The 14,920-nt window shown below is 44.1% G+C and overlaps 3 protein-coding genes and 1 long non-coding RNA gene across 4 annotated transcripts; 1 reads left to right on the top strand and 3 right to left on the bottom strand.

Annotated features, from left to right (window-relative positions):
• Positions 1–738: 738 nt before the first annotated feature.
• Positions 739–5,526, bottom strand: LOC120973325 (uncharacterized). Its single transcript, XM_073506733.1, has 5 exons — positions 5,310–5,526; positions 5,119–5,211; positions 4,378–5,017; positions 4,175–4,272; positions 739–4,088 (listed from the first exon to the last, which is right to left on the bottom strand). The coding sequence occupies exons 1-5, from the start codon at positions 5,524–5,526 to the stop codon at positions 739–741; spliced, it is 4,398 nt and encodes a 1,465-aa protein (XP_073362834.1).
• Positions 5,527–6,026: 500 nt separating this feature from the next.
• On the bottom strand, positions 6,027–7,016 carry LOC123497306 (uncharacterized). The gene is made up of 3 exons (XR_006670969.2): positions 6,847–7,016; positions 6,227–6,768; positions 6,027–6,148 (listed from the first exon to the last, which is right to left on the bottom strand). It is a non-coding gene; the product is annotated as an uncharacterized lncRNA (long non-coding RNA).
• A 712-nt stretch (positions 7,017–7,728) lies between these two features.
• On the top strand, positions 7,729–9,998 carry LOC109758050 (amino acid transporter AVT1A-like; the record flags this gene model as incomplete). Its single annotated transcript, XM_073506732.1, has 7 exons — positions 7,729–8,016; positions 8,679–8,702; positions 8,862–9,042; positions 9,126–9,345; positions 9,429–9,564; positions 9,650–9,687; positions 9,803–9,998. Coding segments are annotated over 7 exons (1,068 nt in total), but the record flags the coding sequence as incomplete, so codon positions are not given.
• A 2,972-nt stretch (positions 9,999–12,970) lies between these two features.
• Positions 12,971–14,230, bottom strand: LOC109758051 (outer envelope protein 61-like). The gene has a single exon (XM_020316892.1). It carries the CDS (start codon positions 14,228–14,230, stop codon positions 12,971–12,973), a length of 1,260 nt encoding a protein of 419 aa, XP_020172481.1.
• Positions 14,231–14,920: the final 690 nt, after the last annotated feature.

Genomic DNA, 14,920 nt, shown 5'->3' with positions numbered 1-14,920 from the left:
GATCCTTACTCGCCATGCTAGTTGCTAGGGACGTACCCAAAAGAATAATCTGGTGCATGCTCTGATCAGAAGGTAAAAAGAGAAACCTAGTATTACATGCCATCTAGAGAAGGATACACATTTTGATGAACATTTAAACAGTTGATACCTGCACAGCCAATCGTCTTGGCTGGGTGCAACCTATAAGTCGACCACACTCAGCCCAACCAGCGTCCTTAAGATACTGCAGAACGATGCTTGCTCTCTGAACCAATCCACGCCAGGTCCTAGATTAATGCAGCCTTGTACAATTTTTTAGGTTAGAACTCTTTCAGATCCGCAGTAAACTCATGAAGGTACATGAACCAATGCAAAAAAATAAAAATGAAACTTGAACTGAATTGATAAATAATTAGTTCAGACGCGTGAAAATACAAGTAATCAATCTTTTTTCCAAAGATTGCACACTTCAGCGATCAGACACGTGCATTGTCACATTCTCCAGAGTCGCACGGGCATTTGAACATATTTGCATGTACGCAGGCTACCATTTTATTATTTATTAGATGTACATATGCAAAATATATCTTGAAAAGCTACACAAACTTTATGTAAATAAAAAAGCTAAGCCTGTAAGGAGTAAATGTTGACCAAATAAAAAAAAGATATATGTAAAAAAACGAATTACAATAAATCTTGACCATCACAAGAGTAAATGTTGTGTCATTACATAACCTGCCGGTCTATTAAGACCGGACTTCAGCCTGTAAGGACTTCCTTGTAGACGATGTTCTTCATCGAGGTTAGTAATGACACGATTGGTCTTTTTCGCTTCTTTGGATTGTCCTTTTGCTTGTTGGACTTCTCCTTCGGCTTCAACTTCTGAATGAGTATCTTTATGTTTCTCTTTGCAGTGGCTCGAGACAAAGCAACATAGAGTTGACCATGAGAGAACACGGGATTGGGTAGGTAGACACCAACAATCGGGATTGTCTGCCCTTGAGCCTTGTTAATGGTCATAGCAAAGCTAAGCCTTATAGGAAATTGCTTCCTCTTAAACTTGAACGGAAACATGTCATTTTCAGATGGGCAGAGAGGTATTCGAGGAAGGAAGACCCTCCTGCCAGCGTGTTGTCCAATCACGATTTCTGCATCAATGGTGTTCCTCTCAAAACCTCTAACAACAAGCCTAGTGCCATTACACAATCCATTTGCTGGATCAATGTTCCTTAGAAGTATGACAGGGCAGTTCAGCTTTAGCTTGAGTGCATGCGGAGGAAGACCGTTAGGAGTCAATCCATTCAGAAACTCTTGAGCGTAGTAGCCATATGGGTCGTCCTCCGCACTATCAAAGCTATGGTATATTACTTCATCTCCCTGAAAACGCTCTATCATGCGGATGTTTATCTTGTCGACATTGTCGTTTGTCGTGGAAAGGATTGCTCGAGATGTCATGTAATTTGAATCAGACATGTTGTCATCTAGACTCGGAAACACGTGGTGAATAAGCTTCTCCAGGTCGTCAACCTTGCCTGTAGACGGCAGACAAATGTCTTCAGGGAGTAGTATGTTTCCTTGATCGTCGACTTCCTCAGTGCCATTGCCGACCCTTAGCAAGTAATTTGCAAACCACGTGTCATTATGAGCCCTCATGTTGGTGATGAGCCGAAGCTGCCGCATACCCTTCCATAGATGAGAACTTCGTAGGGTTGCATCAATTATCTGGCCCCGCGACCCCCTTCTGACGACCGGAAGCACCTGCCTAAAGTCCCCGCCAAAAACAACAGTCTTTCCTCCAAAGGGTCGGTCGCGTATTCCCATGATGTCGCGCATGCTATTGTCCAATGCCTCGACCGCTTGTCGTTTCGTCATGCTGGCCTCGTCCCATATTATCAATGAGGCCATCCTAAGCAGCTTGGCGGTCCCACTCTGCTTCGTGAAGCTGCACGAGGCTCCATCCTCGCAACTCAATGGGATCTTGAACCTCGAGTGGGCAGTCCTGCCGCCAGGCATGATAGAAGCGGCGACGCCCGACGTCGCGGTAGCGATACCAATATTGCCATCGCTCCTCACCTTGGCAAGCATCGCCTTGTATAGAAAGGTCTTCCCTGTACCTCCAGGGCCATCAACAAAGAATACACCCCCATCACCGCGTTCAACAGCCGCTAGTATCTCGTCGTATGCGGCCCTCTGCTCCAAGTTCAGGGAAGATGCCAATTTAATATCATCCACGTCAAACTCAACAGTTGATTCCTCGATGACCTCTCTTGCCTCACCCTCGGTTGGGTCAAACGCATCATCTATGCTTGGAAGAGCGAAATCAACAATGTCTTTACCCATGGACTGCAACATACCCCTAATGTCAAGCAACACCATCTGCTCCACCTCGATAGGGGACGTGCGTGATCGACGATAGTCATCTGACATAGGATCGAGGTGCCTATCCCATAAACCACGCACGTCGCCTGGCTCGCAGTGCACCAAGATGGTTGCGAAGAGCCTCCTAAGAGAACATGGCATCGCCCACTGCTCAGCCTCAGTAAGACAGTTGTCGAGCGTGTTGTCTGCCTCGATGAGTCCCAACCTTTCAGCAGCTTCTCTAAAGCTCCCACATAGAACGCCGTCCACGGTGAGCAAGTCGTCGAAGGATCTTTTGCCCGTAACATGGTTTAGCAACACACGCAGGTAGTATCGGTCACCCTCGGCAGGATTGGCAGACACGATGCGACCTATTTGAAAACGCTCGACCCGCGGCTTCCAAAACTTCTTTTTCTTCTGCCACGTGAAGCTTCCGGGAAAATCCTTGTACAATATATGCCTAGCCTGAGGGTGTTCCTGGTTAGCCTTGAAATACTCCGTTAACATGGATTTTGAATTATTTTCGGAGGCGACAACATTCTTCAAGTCAGCCTGCGCATTGAATGCGACCCTGTGCATATTCGGGAGATGAAGAGGCAACTGCAAGACAGGTGGGTAATTGGCGCAAAGTGGAAAGGCAAATATCCTCCACATAGCCTCCGGAGGGGTGATCCACCTTGCATCAACATATCTCTTGATCTCATCAATGTTACCATCGGCGTCGGGATGGTCGATGCTGAAAGAAGCCTTATCATGGCCCTTGTAAATGTACTTGTAAAGATATTTGACGGCCTTTATGCTGGAGCAGACCTCAACGTTGATGTGGCAATTGAACATCCGGAGCAGGTATGGGTTATAAGGCACAACCCATCTGTTGTCCAACATCTTCCCTCGGACCTTAGCACGCCTTCCATCGTCTCTACGCCGATAAATTGGGTACGAGTCCTTCCCCTGTGATGTGTTTTCATTGAACGGCCGTGGGTATCTGCACTTGCATCTGTTTTCTTGCATGCAAACATTCTTCGGGTTGAGAGCACCGCATGGTCCGTGCATCATATGTTTTACCACCATAGCATACAATTCCGGATACTTATGCTTGTCTGGGAGCTCTGTGGAAATGAGTCGGTCATACTGCTCCGGGACGATAAGCTTATATTTAGAGTCCATGATCAACAAAAAATGTGTGTGGGGGAGGCCCCTTTTTTGGAACTCGACTACGTATACATATGCGACAACAACACCCAGGATATGCTTCTTGAACAACATGTCCTTCATAGCCTCTAGCTTGCCGTAGAACACACGAGCCACAATATCAGGTCGGTCTTGCGCCGTCTGACCAGGCAGCAACTCATTCGTTATCTCTTCCCATTTAGGATTGCAAGTCATGGTCAAGAAGATGTCAGGCTTCCCGTATGTATGGACAATTGCCATGGCATCCATATGCCTCTTCTTCATGTCGCGGTCGCCACCAGGGTATGTTCCAGGGAGCACTATTCGTACCCCAACAACGCTTGCTCGCGTCTCCCCCGATGTGATTGCATCAACAACTCCTTTATACAAGTCGGCACGAATCTGCGATTGGTTTTTCCTGTACCACCTCAACCGACAACTTTCAATCTTGACGTACATGTCGACCGCCCATTGCTGCAAGAGGCGTGCTCCACAGAGTATGGGATTGAAGATTCCAGGCCGGGTCTGCAGCATGTAACAGTAGTAGTCTCTGACAGAGACGCACAACCTGCTGTTGCCCTCTGCACATGATTGAGTACCATCAAAATGAGGATATATTCGAGAAATAAGATATTATTTGTAGCAAAATGATACGCAGACGGCATACCTGCATCCTCATCATCATCATGGACCAGTTGAGAATGTAGTACAACCTCCTCCGTTACATTACGTTTAAGTAGCTTTGGATGCCAACCTAGCTCCCCCCTTGGATAGAATAGGGGATAAGACAACGGGTCATATGCTCCGGAGGTCACACGTATACTATGCCTTTCGTTGTTGTTACCACAAAGTGTTATCCTCCGGTCAAACCTTTTTGCTAGGTCGTTGCCCTCAACCCAAATTGCAGCGACCTCAGATGACAACGGTCTATTATATCTTCTTTGGTCAAGCCTCTTATCGGTGTTTAGGTCTATCCTATAATCATCGAGGTTGTCCTTATGTGCACCCAAACTCCTAAATTGCTGGGAGTACGGGTTTTCTTTGAGTATGTCTACTAACTTCTTCACGACATCCTGGTCTAATTGCTTGGTGGCCACCTTACGATGAGTTATGGTTGGGTCGTCATCATAGAAGTACAACTGCAGATGTTCTGGACGGGAGCTAGGCCCGAACGAATGCACATTGTGGTAGATGGAGCCGTGCGCACGGAATGTGTACACCCCAGACTTCATGTTTGTGTAGTTCTCATCAAGGCTGACGCCAAGGGTTGTGAAGGCGAAATGCCCGTTGAAGAACAGTATGTTCTCCCGAAAATGTCTAGAATCTGCATCCATGCTTGACCATAGCCTCATCAGCTCTGGGATTGGCTCCGGTTGTTTAAGTTTGATCTGGCCATTGCGACAGCAGAACCCGTCGGTCTCAGAGACAAATTCTAATGGATCAACCTCGCTAGGTATAGCAGACGACATGCTCCCTTCCTCATCATCATCCATGTTGTCATGATCGGACCCTACGAGCATTTGTTGAAACATAACGTTCAAAAAAAAAATTACAAAAAAAAATTTAACTACGATATAGATGCACGCCGTCCTACTTCATATCTGACCATACCTTCGTTGCGAAACATGTAGTACTCATCATCCATCAATTCGGCTGCTGTCGGCTCATCGCCCACGATGCCGCTTTGTAAAAATTCGATGTCCTCTGGACAATCGTCGTTGCGAATGTCACAGTAGATAACATCATGTTAGAAGATGGTTGCTGATAATGAGCAGAAGAAAGTGACATTACCAATTTCATACCTTCGATACCAACAATGTAATTCGTCTTGTTCGTCGGAGGGTCGCCATCAGATGAATCATCTTCGGCGACCCGAGAGATTAAAGTGGGACATTCAGAGGTTGAGTTTGCTAGGTCTGGACGTGGGAGCGCGATGGATTCGCTGCATGGGGTGTTTTTTCTTCTGGCATAATTGGCCTTCCTCTGAGCACTTGACTCCCCCTTCTCAATCACTGACATGCTTTTGCGACGTTGCATTCGCTTCTCTCGTACTTTTTCATTCACTGTTTCTCTGACATCAACAGATACCTTGTCCTTATTCCGCTGATAATCTGCACGCCTCTGTGCGTTTATTTGCTCCCTTTGCGCGTTTGTTAAATTTCTTTTCCGCTCATTATCACGTTGCCTCCTAGCTAGATCATTGTCATGAGTGACAATAGACGCATCTAATGTTGAATGGGGAAATGTTGCTGCGTCACCCTCGAATTCTATATAGCTGGAGCTATTAGGGTTGGCTGGTTTCGTAATGATTTTAAAACATAGTTAGAACCAATATTATTTAAGACGTCTATAGGAAAAAAAACCATGATGGTGCATTAATATGCAACATTAAACTCTACGCATCGAGCATGATGGTGGCTATAAGAATATTGAGCTACGAGCAGCAAAACAAGATATGTAAGTCATGGTGAAAATATAGATCATGTTTTACCTGATAACGAAAGTGGATGTATGTTTTCATCATGGATAAGCTTATCCTTTTTCCTCCTATAAGCAGCTCTCCGCAGGGCGTTTCTACGATCTCTCTTGAGTTCTTCGTCGGTTTTTTGCTTTGTTTCTTGGGTGTTATTCAAGACCACATCTGATTTCGATCAGGACATTAGACAATAAAACATAACAATGACAGCAATTGATGATGGAGTACGCACAAATCGATTACCTTGTACCTCCATGTCATTAATGAGACCAGATGTGACAGTAGTTGTAGCATGAAATGTCGTCGCATCAACCGAGAATGATTTATAGTTGGAGCTAGTTGGGTTGGCTGGTTAAACAAATTGATGAAAACATGCGGAAAACTTAATCATTAAGACACGAAGTCGGGTACTGAATAAAAAGGTGAAAACCTTTAGAGGTTACCAGATAAAATAAGGGCCTGTGCATGTTCATCTTGGAGATTCCGATCTTTTCTCTGCCGATATGCAGCTCTCCTCAAATCTTTTTTACGGTCTCGTTTGCGTTCTTCTTCTGTTACTTGCCTATTTTCTGTGCTATCATTCAAGTTATCTACTGATGTCTTCCATGGGTTTATCTCAAAAGCGAAAGGTAAAAACAACATGACAGCAAACGAGTATGGAAAAAGCACAATCATTTTACCTTTTATATTTTCATCTGCAATTACATCAGACGCTCCCGTAGCTTTAGGAGGATATGTTGATTCATTATGCGAGATTGATGTATCAACCGAGCTAGCTGGGTCATCTGATATAACATGCTTGGTTAGTATTTATTAAAATGGCTGAACCATGAATGCTAGGATGTAACATAAAATAAGCTTACTTGAATTACAAAGGGGACGAAGATCAACTTTCCTGTGCTTATCATCTCGCGTGGGTTTGATTAGCTGCCCCAACATATGATCCGCCCCAACATTAGTTCCTATAGTTATCCACCACGGGCGTTCAGAAAGCAAAGAGAAGTTAAACATAATCACAAATAGTATGATTGTCAAATACGCACATATAATTAACGACATTGTAAATCTCCCAAATAAGTACCAGGGATCACATATGAAGGTTGTTGAACATTTGTGATATCACATAGAGTACGACGGTGAACAATCGGCCCATCGTCTAGATGGTTTATAAAACCATCTGACTTCTTAGGGCGATAAGATGCCCGCCTCCACGCGTTGATAAGATCCCTATGGTCTACCATTTTAACAATAGGTATGAGAGTTAGAGAACAAAAAAAGTATCGATGATGATACAACATCTATGAAACCAACACGGGGAACATCTATGAAGTCAGGTTACTATAACGATTAGTCAGCAAAATCACGCTTAAATACTTACCAGTCTTTGAAAGGGATGGCTGATTATACTCTTGTAACCTGACCATATCCTCCTCTTTTTTCTTCCGATAAGATTCACGCCTCTGTGCATTGAACTGCTCCTTTGTTTCGCCAACGTTTTTTGTTTCTTCATTAAATACAGCTACTGTTCCATGCTGCTCGAAAGTTTTGTCATCTACATTACGTTAAGCGTAAAAACCACAAAGCCCATTAAGCTCATCTGGGAGATGTCGATTTGGAAGCTGTATAAGCATGCCTCTGAATACCTTGAGTATCATCTCGTAGCTTAGTCGTACCACCCTTATTATTCTCAGAATACGACGCAATCCCGTCGTCTGAAGGTTCAATGGTAACTACAAATATCCAAATATAGAGCAGCAGGGGTGTTCAGTAAACTACAAATATGCTCATATTTGACTGTCCTATGTTTCTTTTCTATAGGTGTTAACGTACTCGCTGGTGTTGGCCTTCTTTCCGCTCCGTTCACAATTCATGAAGCTGGATGGGCTGGTCTTACAGTTCTGTCTGTTTTTGCAATTATTTGCTGTTATACTGGAGTTCTTCTCAAGCATTGTTTCGAGAGCAAAGACGGTATTGCAACCTATCCAGACATCGGGGAGGCCGCCTTTGGAAGAATTGGCCGCTTGATCATATCTGTAAGCCCTGGCTTCTGTACAATATTCTATTGTGTTTGGCTGTAAGGTTGTGTCTTCGATGCTATACTGACTTGATTAGTGAAAATGCATACATTTTTCTAGGTCGGTATTTTTTTTCGAGAATGTTTTCTAGGACGGTATTATTCGCTTTGTTGGTATAAACTAACTTAAATTATTTGCACAAGTATCACTTGGGAACAACACAGACATATCTGGTGTGCCCACTCCTCTTTTGCCATTTTGTTATGTGCTTGGTGTTAGTTTGACAACCTAATCCTTGCTGGCTCACTGCCACATCTGAAAAAATCACAAGCTACCATAAACCTTATCCTTGCTAGTTGCTAGATCATTGCCGTATCTGAAAATTCACAAGCTATAATAAAAACCTGCTGATTCGATCTAATCTCTAGATCCCTATTCCTATTTTTTAAATGATCACTAACCACTTCAGACTTGTAAGACAGAAGTTTCAGTCTTACTTTTTTTTAAAAGGAGGGAATGCCTCCGGCCTCTGTCTATTTTCAGTATTAGCTGCCCCTACCTCTAGGCTGAGAAAAATGCGCATCTAAGTATCAAACCCCATCTGTCTTACCTTCATGCATAAATTATTTTTTCTTTGGTAAGCGAAAAAACACTAACTGATGTTTACTCTATTTTTGCAGATTATTTTGTATACTGAGTTATATGTAAGTGGCTTATTTCAACGTGACTTGGATTTTCCAAAGTTTTCCATCTAATACCTTGATTATTGAGCAAAGCAAATTACTGAACTGTTTTAGAAACTTATGTCATGTATACTTCTTGGGAAAGAAACTTTTGTCTCATGCATATTTTTTTGGATGCAGTCATACTGCATGGAATTCATTATACTGGAAGGTGATAATATGACATCAATCTTTCCTGACGTCAATATTAATTTGTTTGGGATTCATGTCGACAGTAAACATTTCTTTGGAGTGTTAACTGCACTGGTAGTCCTGCCCACAGTATGGCTGCGAGATCTGCGAGTGCTATCATACCTTTCAGGTCTCACTACTCCTAACCTGCTTAATTAATTCTGTTACGACCATCATTAGTTAGCTATTAACATGATTTAATTACTTGCGCAGCGGGTGGTGTGATTGCAACTCTTGTGGTGTTTATATCTGTCACTTTAGTCGGCACCACTGAAGGTGTAGGGTTCCATCAGACCGGGGAAGCAGTAAAGTGGAGTGGCATGCCCTTTGCTATTGGTATTTACGGTTTCTGCTACTCTGGGCATTCGGTATTTCCTAATATCTACCAATCAATGTCTGATCGCACAAAATTCCCTAAGGCACTTTTCATATGGTATGCATGAACAAATGTCTTACCTTGGCTAGTTTGATGTGTAATGGTCAAATTCCTCAAGTATGGATAATTGTATTGTGCAGCTTCATAGTTTGCACAGCGATATATGGCTCGTTCGCTATTATTGGCTATCTCATGTTTGGTGACAAGACTCTGTCGCAAATAACTTTGAATCTTCCAAAAGAGTCATTTGCCTCGAAAGTTGCTCTGTGGACCACGGTAAGAATTATGCTCGACTTTATCTTAGCTCCTGGTATTGTAACTGTCTTTCCTTAAATTGATCATTATTTTTTTGGTGTTTCAGGTGATCAACCCTTTCACCAAGTATCCTTTGGAATTTCTATCGTCAAACTTTGTAATGTCAAGGTTTCTAGGATTATGTTGATTTTCACTGTACCTAACTCCATATAGAACAGCTTCTTCCTTAACCATAAACATATTTGCCTTGTTGTTAAACCCAATTGGCTCGGAGTTTAGAAGAGTTGCGCCCTGAAGGATTTTTGAACGAAACAATCGTCTCTATTATACTGAGGACGAGCCTTGTGGCGTCAACTGTTGTCATTGCATTTCTTCTTCCATTCTTCGGTATGCTTATACCTTTGTTCAGCACTGATTATTTTTGCTATGCATTTTTTTAAGATTGTCAAATCTTATGCACATAGAATACGACGGAATCCCGTCGTCTGAAGGTTCCCGCCCTATATCTTAGCAATCAACAAAATATACGGTATGCACGAAACATTAGCAGCAATCTTGACACAGTCTTATACCTGCATGTAAGGGTATGAAGTTTGCATTGTAGTCTCCAACATTTATCCCGCCCGTAAGGACTGCAACACATAATGCATTCTGCCACTTTCAGAAATGGATGTGAACCAACATTTATAACCAATCCCCGGACACTATTATACCTGATTCCGTCGAGTAGACGTTATCAACAATTTCAGCTACGGGTATGATGCTCGCATTGTGTTCTGCATCACTTCTCCCGCTTGTAAGACCTGGAAGACATCCTGCATCCTGTCATATATTCAGGTCTCGCAACTAAACGAAAACATGGTAGGTTGCATCATACCTGTAGTTACGTCATCTTCAGGTGAATGTTCGCCAACCGTGCTTTTTAATTCCCCATATGCAACTATTGAATGGCAAAAATCATGAAGACAGAAATGGTAGTTATTTGATGACATTCTGGAAGGGTTATTGTTCTACATATATACTGCAACTGTATTTTATTATACATAAATACTGCAATGGCACTTTCATTTTAGGATACATCTCTGTACTTTCTTAGAACGACTCCTGTTTTTGTTCTATCTTCAGTTCAGCACAAGTGGAAACATACTCTAGGGTCCTGTAAGGTTTGTGTTTTCTTTTTTGCCATATTTATACAAGTGCAGGATGCAGGATACCCCTTGGAAAAAATTGTTGGCACTTTCATCTACATCTTCTACATCTCTGTAATTTCTTAGAACGACTCCTGTTTTTGTTCTATCTTCAGTTCAGCACAAGTGGAAACATACTCTAGGGTCCTGTAAGGTTTGTGTTTTCTTTTTTGCCATATTTATACAAGTGCAGGATGCAGGATACCCCTTGGAATTTTTTTTTGCCAATTGCCATCTGTAAACATGTGTACTTGAGTCTAAACTGTGTAGAACAGAAATCAAGGGCGAGAGTATGCCTCGCGATGGATGTATGGGCTATGAGATGTATGAGATGCGATTGTATGGCATTTGAGACGTATGAGATGGTTTGTATACCTATTTTTCAGATCCAGGACGTGTTCTGGCCGGATCCTGGACGTGTCCGCTTATCCTCGTCCAGGATCGGCGCCGGATCCTGGATCAAGGGCGAGGAGTTCAGCGCGGCGGCAAAATGATGGAGGGCGGCGGCGACCTGATCCAGGACCCGCGCCGGATCGTCGACGTGTTCGGCGGCGAAGTGATGGAGGGCCGCGGCGACCTTGACCTGATCCAGGACCCGCGCCGGATCGTCGAGGTGTTTAGCGCGGATGCAAGACGGCGAGGATGGAGGGCGGCGGCGACCTCGACCAGGATGGAGGGCGGCGGCGACCTGATCCAGGACCCTGGATCAAGGGCGAGGATCCTGGGATGTAGGGCGGCCACAAAGGGAGGCCTCGCTCGAGAATAGGAGTCGTCGCTGGTTAACCGTCGTAGGTTTTTTTTTGTCGCAGGTTAACCATCGTACGTCTTTTGAGGGTCGCATGTGGATAGGTGCGGGTTCTAGCCCCAGTAGGAGGTTTTTTCGGTTTGTGATGTCTTAGTCAGAGGTGGGAGGAGGTACCAAAATTAACCGTGGGAGGTGGGACTAAAAAAAACCTGAAAGCGAGACTACAAACTGCTCCCTTAGGAGTTTAGATGTTTTTACTGAACCATTATTATTCTAGGTGCATATAGTACTGTCATTTCTTTATATCACTATTTGCATCACTAGGTGTTTACGCTAAAACAAGTTGGTTGCTTCAAGCCTTGCAAGAAATTTAGATGACAAGGCGTCTGGATGGAGCTATCCATCTATCTAATCTATCTATCTATCTATCTAATATAGTTTACAACTATACCATATAAAATCAGTGTAAATAAGTTAATCCACTACCACTATGGCTTGGTGTGGTCATGCCATGATGTTAGTGGACACGAATGTTTAGTTATATGTTGATTCAGGAAATTGGCATTTGGTTCAGCATGTAGTTAGGCTCTATGCTCTTTGGAAATAAATGTTCTATGAAATTTTTTCCAACTATTATTGCCACAAAATTGAAATTTGGTATTGGCATTATGAAGATTACCTTGAGTGTGAAAGATACTGAGCATGGACCTATGTTCTTATTTATAGCTCTAACTGCTTGTACCATATGGATAAAAAATAGCTATCATTTCTAATAAAATGATAGGATTTCTTGATCTTCAATAATGATGCTGCCTTATGATATTCTCATGGTGATGTTGAACCCCATTATGTATTGCTTCTATCACATGTGAATGTTTCTTCTTACTTTTATTTTATTATATCATGTTTGAGTAAGTACGTTAACTTGAGCATTATCTGCTTGACCAAAGCGTTGGGATTGGCACACACACCAACACATGAGCTGGAGGCTGAAGCTTGGACGAGAATACCCCAGGCCCATGTGCCGTTGAAGTTCGGGAGAAGCCACATGCGAGTAGGCGTGCGTCGCCGCGCAAGGCTATTTGGGTCCAGAGTACGGGATGGCTGCAAATGAGCACTACAAACTGGAATTTTTCAAAAAAATCTATACGCACTATATATAGAAACGGAGGGAGTATTAGTTTATAGAGGGAGTACAATAAATCATATCATAGAAGAACAAACAAAAAATAATTATTCATTGCCAATTTCTAGGATACACGGTGCGGTCAAGCATCATGGATGTCTAAGACAAAACATAGATGAATCCAAGCAGTGTAGGTGCCAGAACTATAAACCTGTGATGTATATAGATGCATTTTAGAATGTAGATTCACTTATTTTGCTCTGTATGTAGTCTATAGTGAAATCTCTACAAATACTTATATTTAGAAACGGAGGGAGTATAACTTATCTCTAAATCTTATAGTATTTCCTAATATTTATACATGAACGGTTACTTGTATTTATTTGTTTTTGCAAAAAGCCATGTAGTTAATTGACTACACACCCATAAGGTGGATTTGCCACTAAATCCAAGCCGCATGAGGATCAAGGCCAAGATCAGCATGACAATGGCAATGATCAAGCCCTTCCCGCCAGACAGGAGCCAGTTGTTTATCATGTTTGGTACTTCTAATCCTCGCTGTGCTCTGCCCATCCATCTCATCATTCTGTCTAGACCTTCTGGAGATAACGAAGGCATAGCTTGTTGACCTTTGGCGGCATCCTCCTTGGACAGCTTCATGCTGAGCTTCTGACTCAAGTCCGCCATAACATCAGGACTCATGTTCTCCATCATGGACACAAACATTTGCCGCGTGGCATGGTCTTCCAAGGATTTTCTCACGGCTTCTTGCATGTCAGCTATAGAAGGCAGGGAACTGGTGGATGGAGACTGGTCCATCCATTGGTTTTTTACTACTATTTTATCATGGCTCTCCCCTAGAATTTGCAAAGACCAAGGTTGGAAGGTTGGAATTTCTTCTACAACCTCTTCAATAACAACTCCTTTTGGCAGATTTCCTTGAGCTGCAAGTTTTCCCTGTGTGTTTCTCAGGACCTCGTCAATGGTTTCATCCTCGGGAGAGATTTCATGGGCTTTACTCAAGTCAGTGACGGCAGCCTGCAGCTGGTTCCCCGGCCCTCTGTACGCTTGACCCCTTCGGTAGTACGCCTTGGCGAACTTGCTGGAGCCATCGCAAGCTAGAAGAACATCTGAACCATTGTTTACGTAATCTTCAAGCCTGCCCAATTTCAGGTAACAGTACATCAGATTAAGGCTGCACTCCACCCTCAATGTATGCGCGGCTGCCGACGGCACATTCTTCAAGCTATCCTTGGCGAGCTTGTAAGTGGCAGCAGCCTCGGTGTACCGCCCACGGCCGTGAAGCTGGTTCCGATGCTGCTTTACCGTCTTGGCACGTGATGTGGCGTATGTGATCTGAGCGTCTCCTTGGGCCTTCATGGCGGTGAGCTCCTCGGGCTTAGCAGTGGCGAACTTCTCAGCCATGGAAAGCATCTCCTCTGGCCTTGTTTGGTTCAGCTCCTGAGCGGCAAGTTTGAGGTCCTGAGGCGTCATGTTCCTTGTGCTCTCGGATGCTAGCTTTACCAGGTCGGGGTTGGACGCGAGCTGCAGCTGCATCATGGCGAGGTCGTCGGGGGACATGCGCCGCATCTGCTCCTCCGCTAGTCGAATCATCTCCGGGTTCATCATGGCGCCACCGCCAGCACCGAGCAACCCCGATGGAATTGACATGCAAAAGTGCGCTGCCGTTGGGATCGACCACAACGACGGGTAGTTTGCGGCTAGCTCTAGTACGTCACGTGTGTGTCCCGCGTTCTACTTCCGTTGCTTTTTCTTTGGTGGTTGATGATTCGTAAGAGTTGCGCTACTACTCAGTATTTATTGACGGGTTTGCGAGGGGCGTTGGTTGACGAGGGTGCACAAAACGGACTCGGAATCCAATCCGAAGCGGACGAAGGTTTGTATGCTGCACGTGTATCCGGTGAAAATATACGGCACTTTGACTCAAAGCTGTCCGAACGAGATACCGGGAGTCGGAATCCAGATCGTTCAGTCGTGAAGAATTAATTACCACGAATCAACAACAGCCCACTCATATGGTACGTACAAGGTGGAGTCTGAAGGACGTTCCGGCTCGGACTCAACCCAACACATCCCAGCTCTACATATGCTACCGAGCGGTGCCTGTCGTTGTTCCGAGAGTACCCCCGGTAACAAAAGAGGTCCACGCACGACCCCGTAGCTAGCGATGAATCTCCCGGCGTCGACGTCAATCCGGCCGTGGTCTCAACTTCCCCAGGAGCTCCTGGGCCTCATCATCGACCGCCTCTCTGCCTCCTCTGGCGACTGCGGCCTGTTATCCACGGCCTGGTCCAAGGT

The sequence above is a fragment of the Aegilops tauschii genome, chromosome 2, assembly GCF_002575655.3.
Source record: "Aegilops tauschii subsp. strangulata cultivar AL8/78 chromosome 2, Aet v6.0, whole genome shotgun sequence".
Lineage (NCBI taxonomy): Eukaryota > Viridiplantae > Streptophyta > Magnoliopsida > Poales > Poaceae > Aegilops > Aegilops tauschii.
Note: the sequence above shows the minus strand (reverse complement) of the source record. Positions and strands in the feature narration are given on the sequence as shown.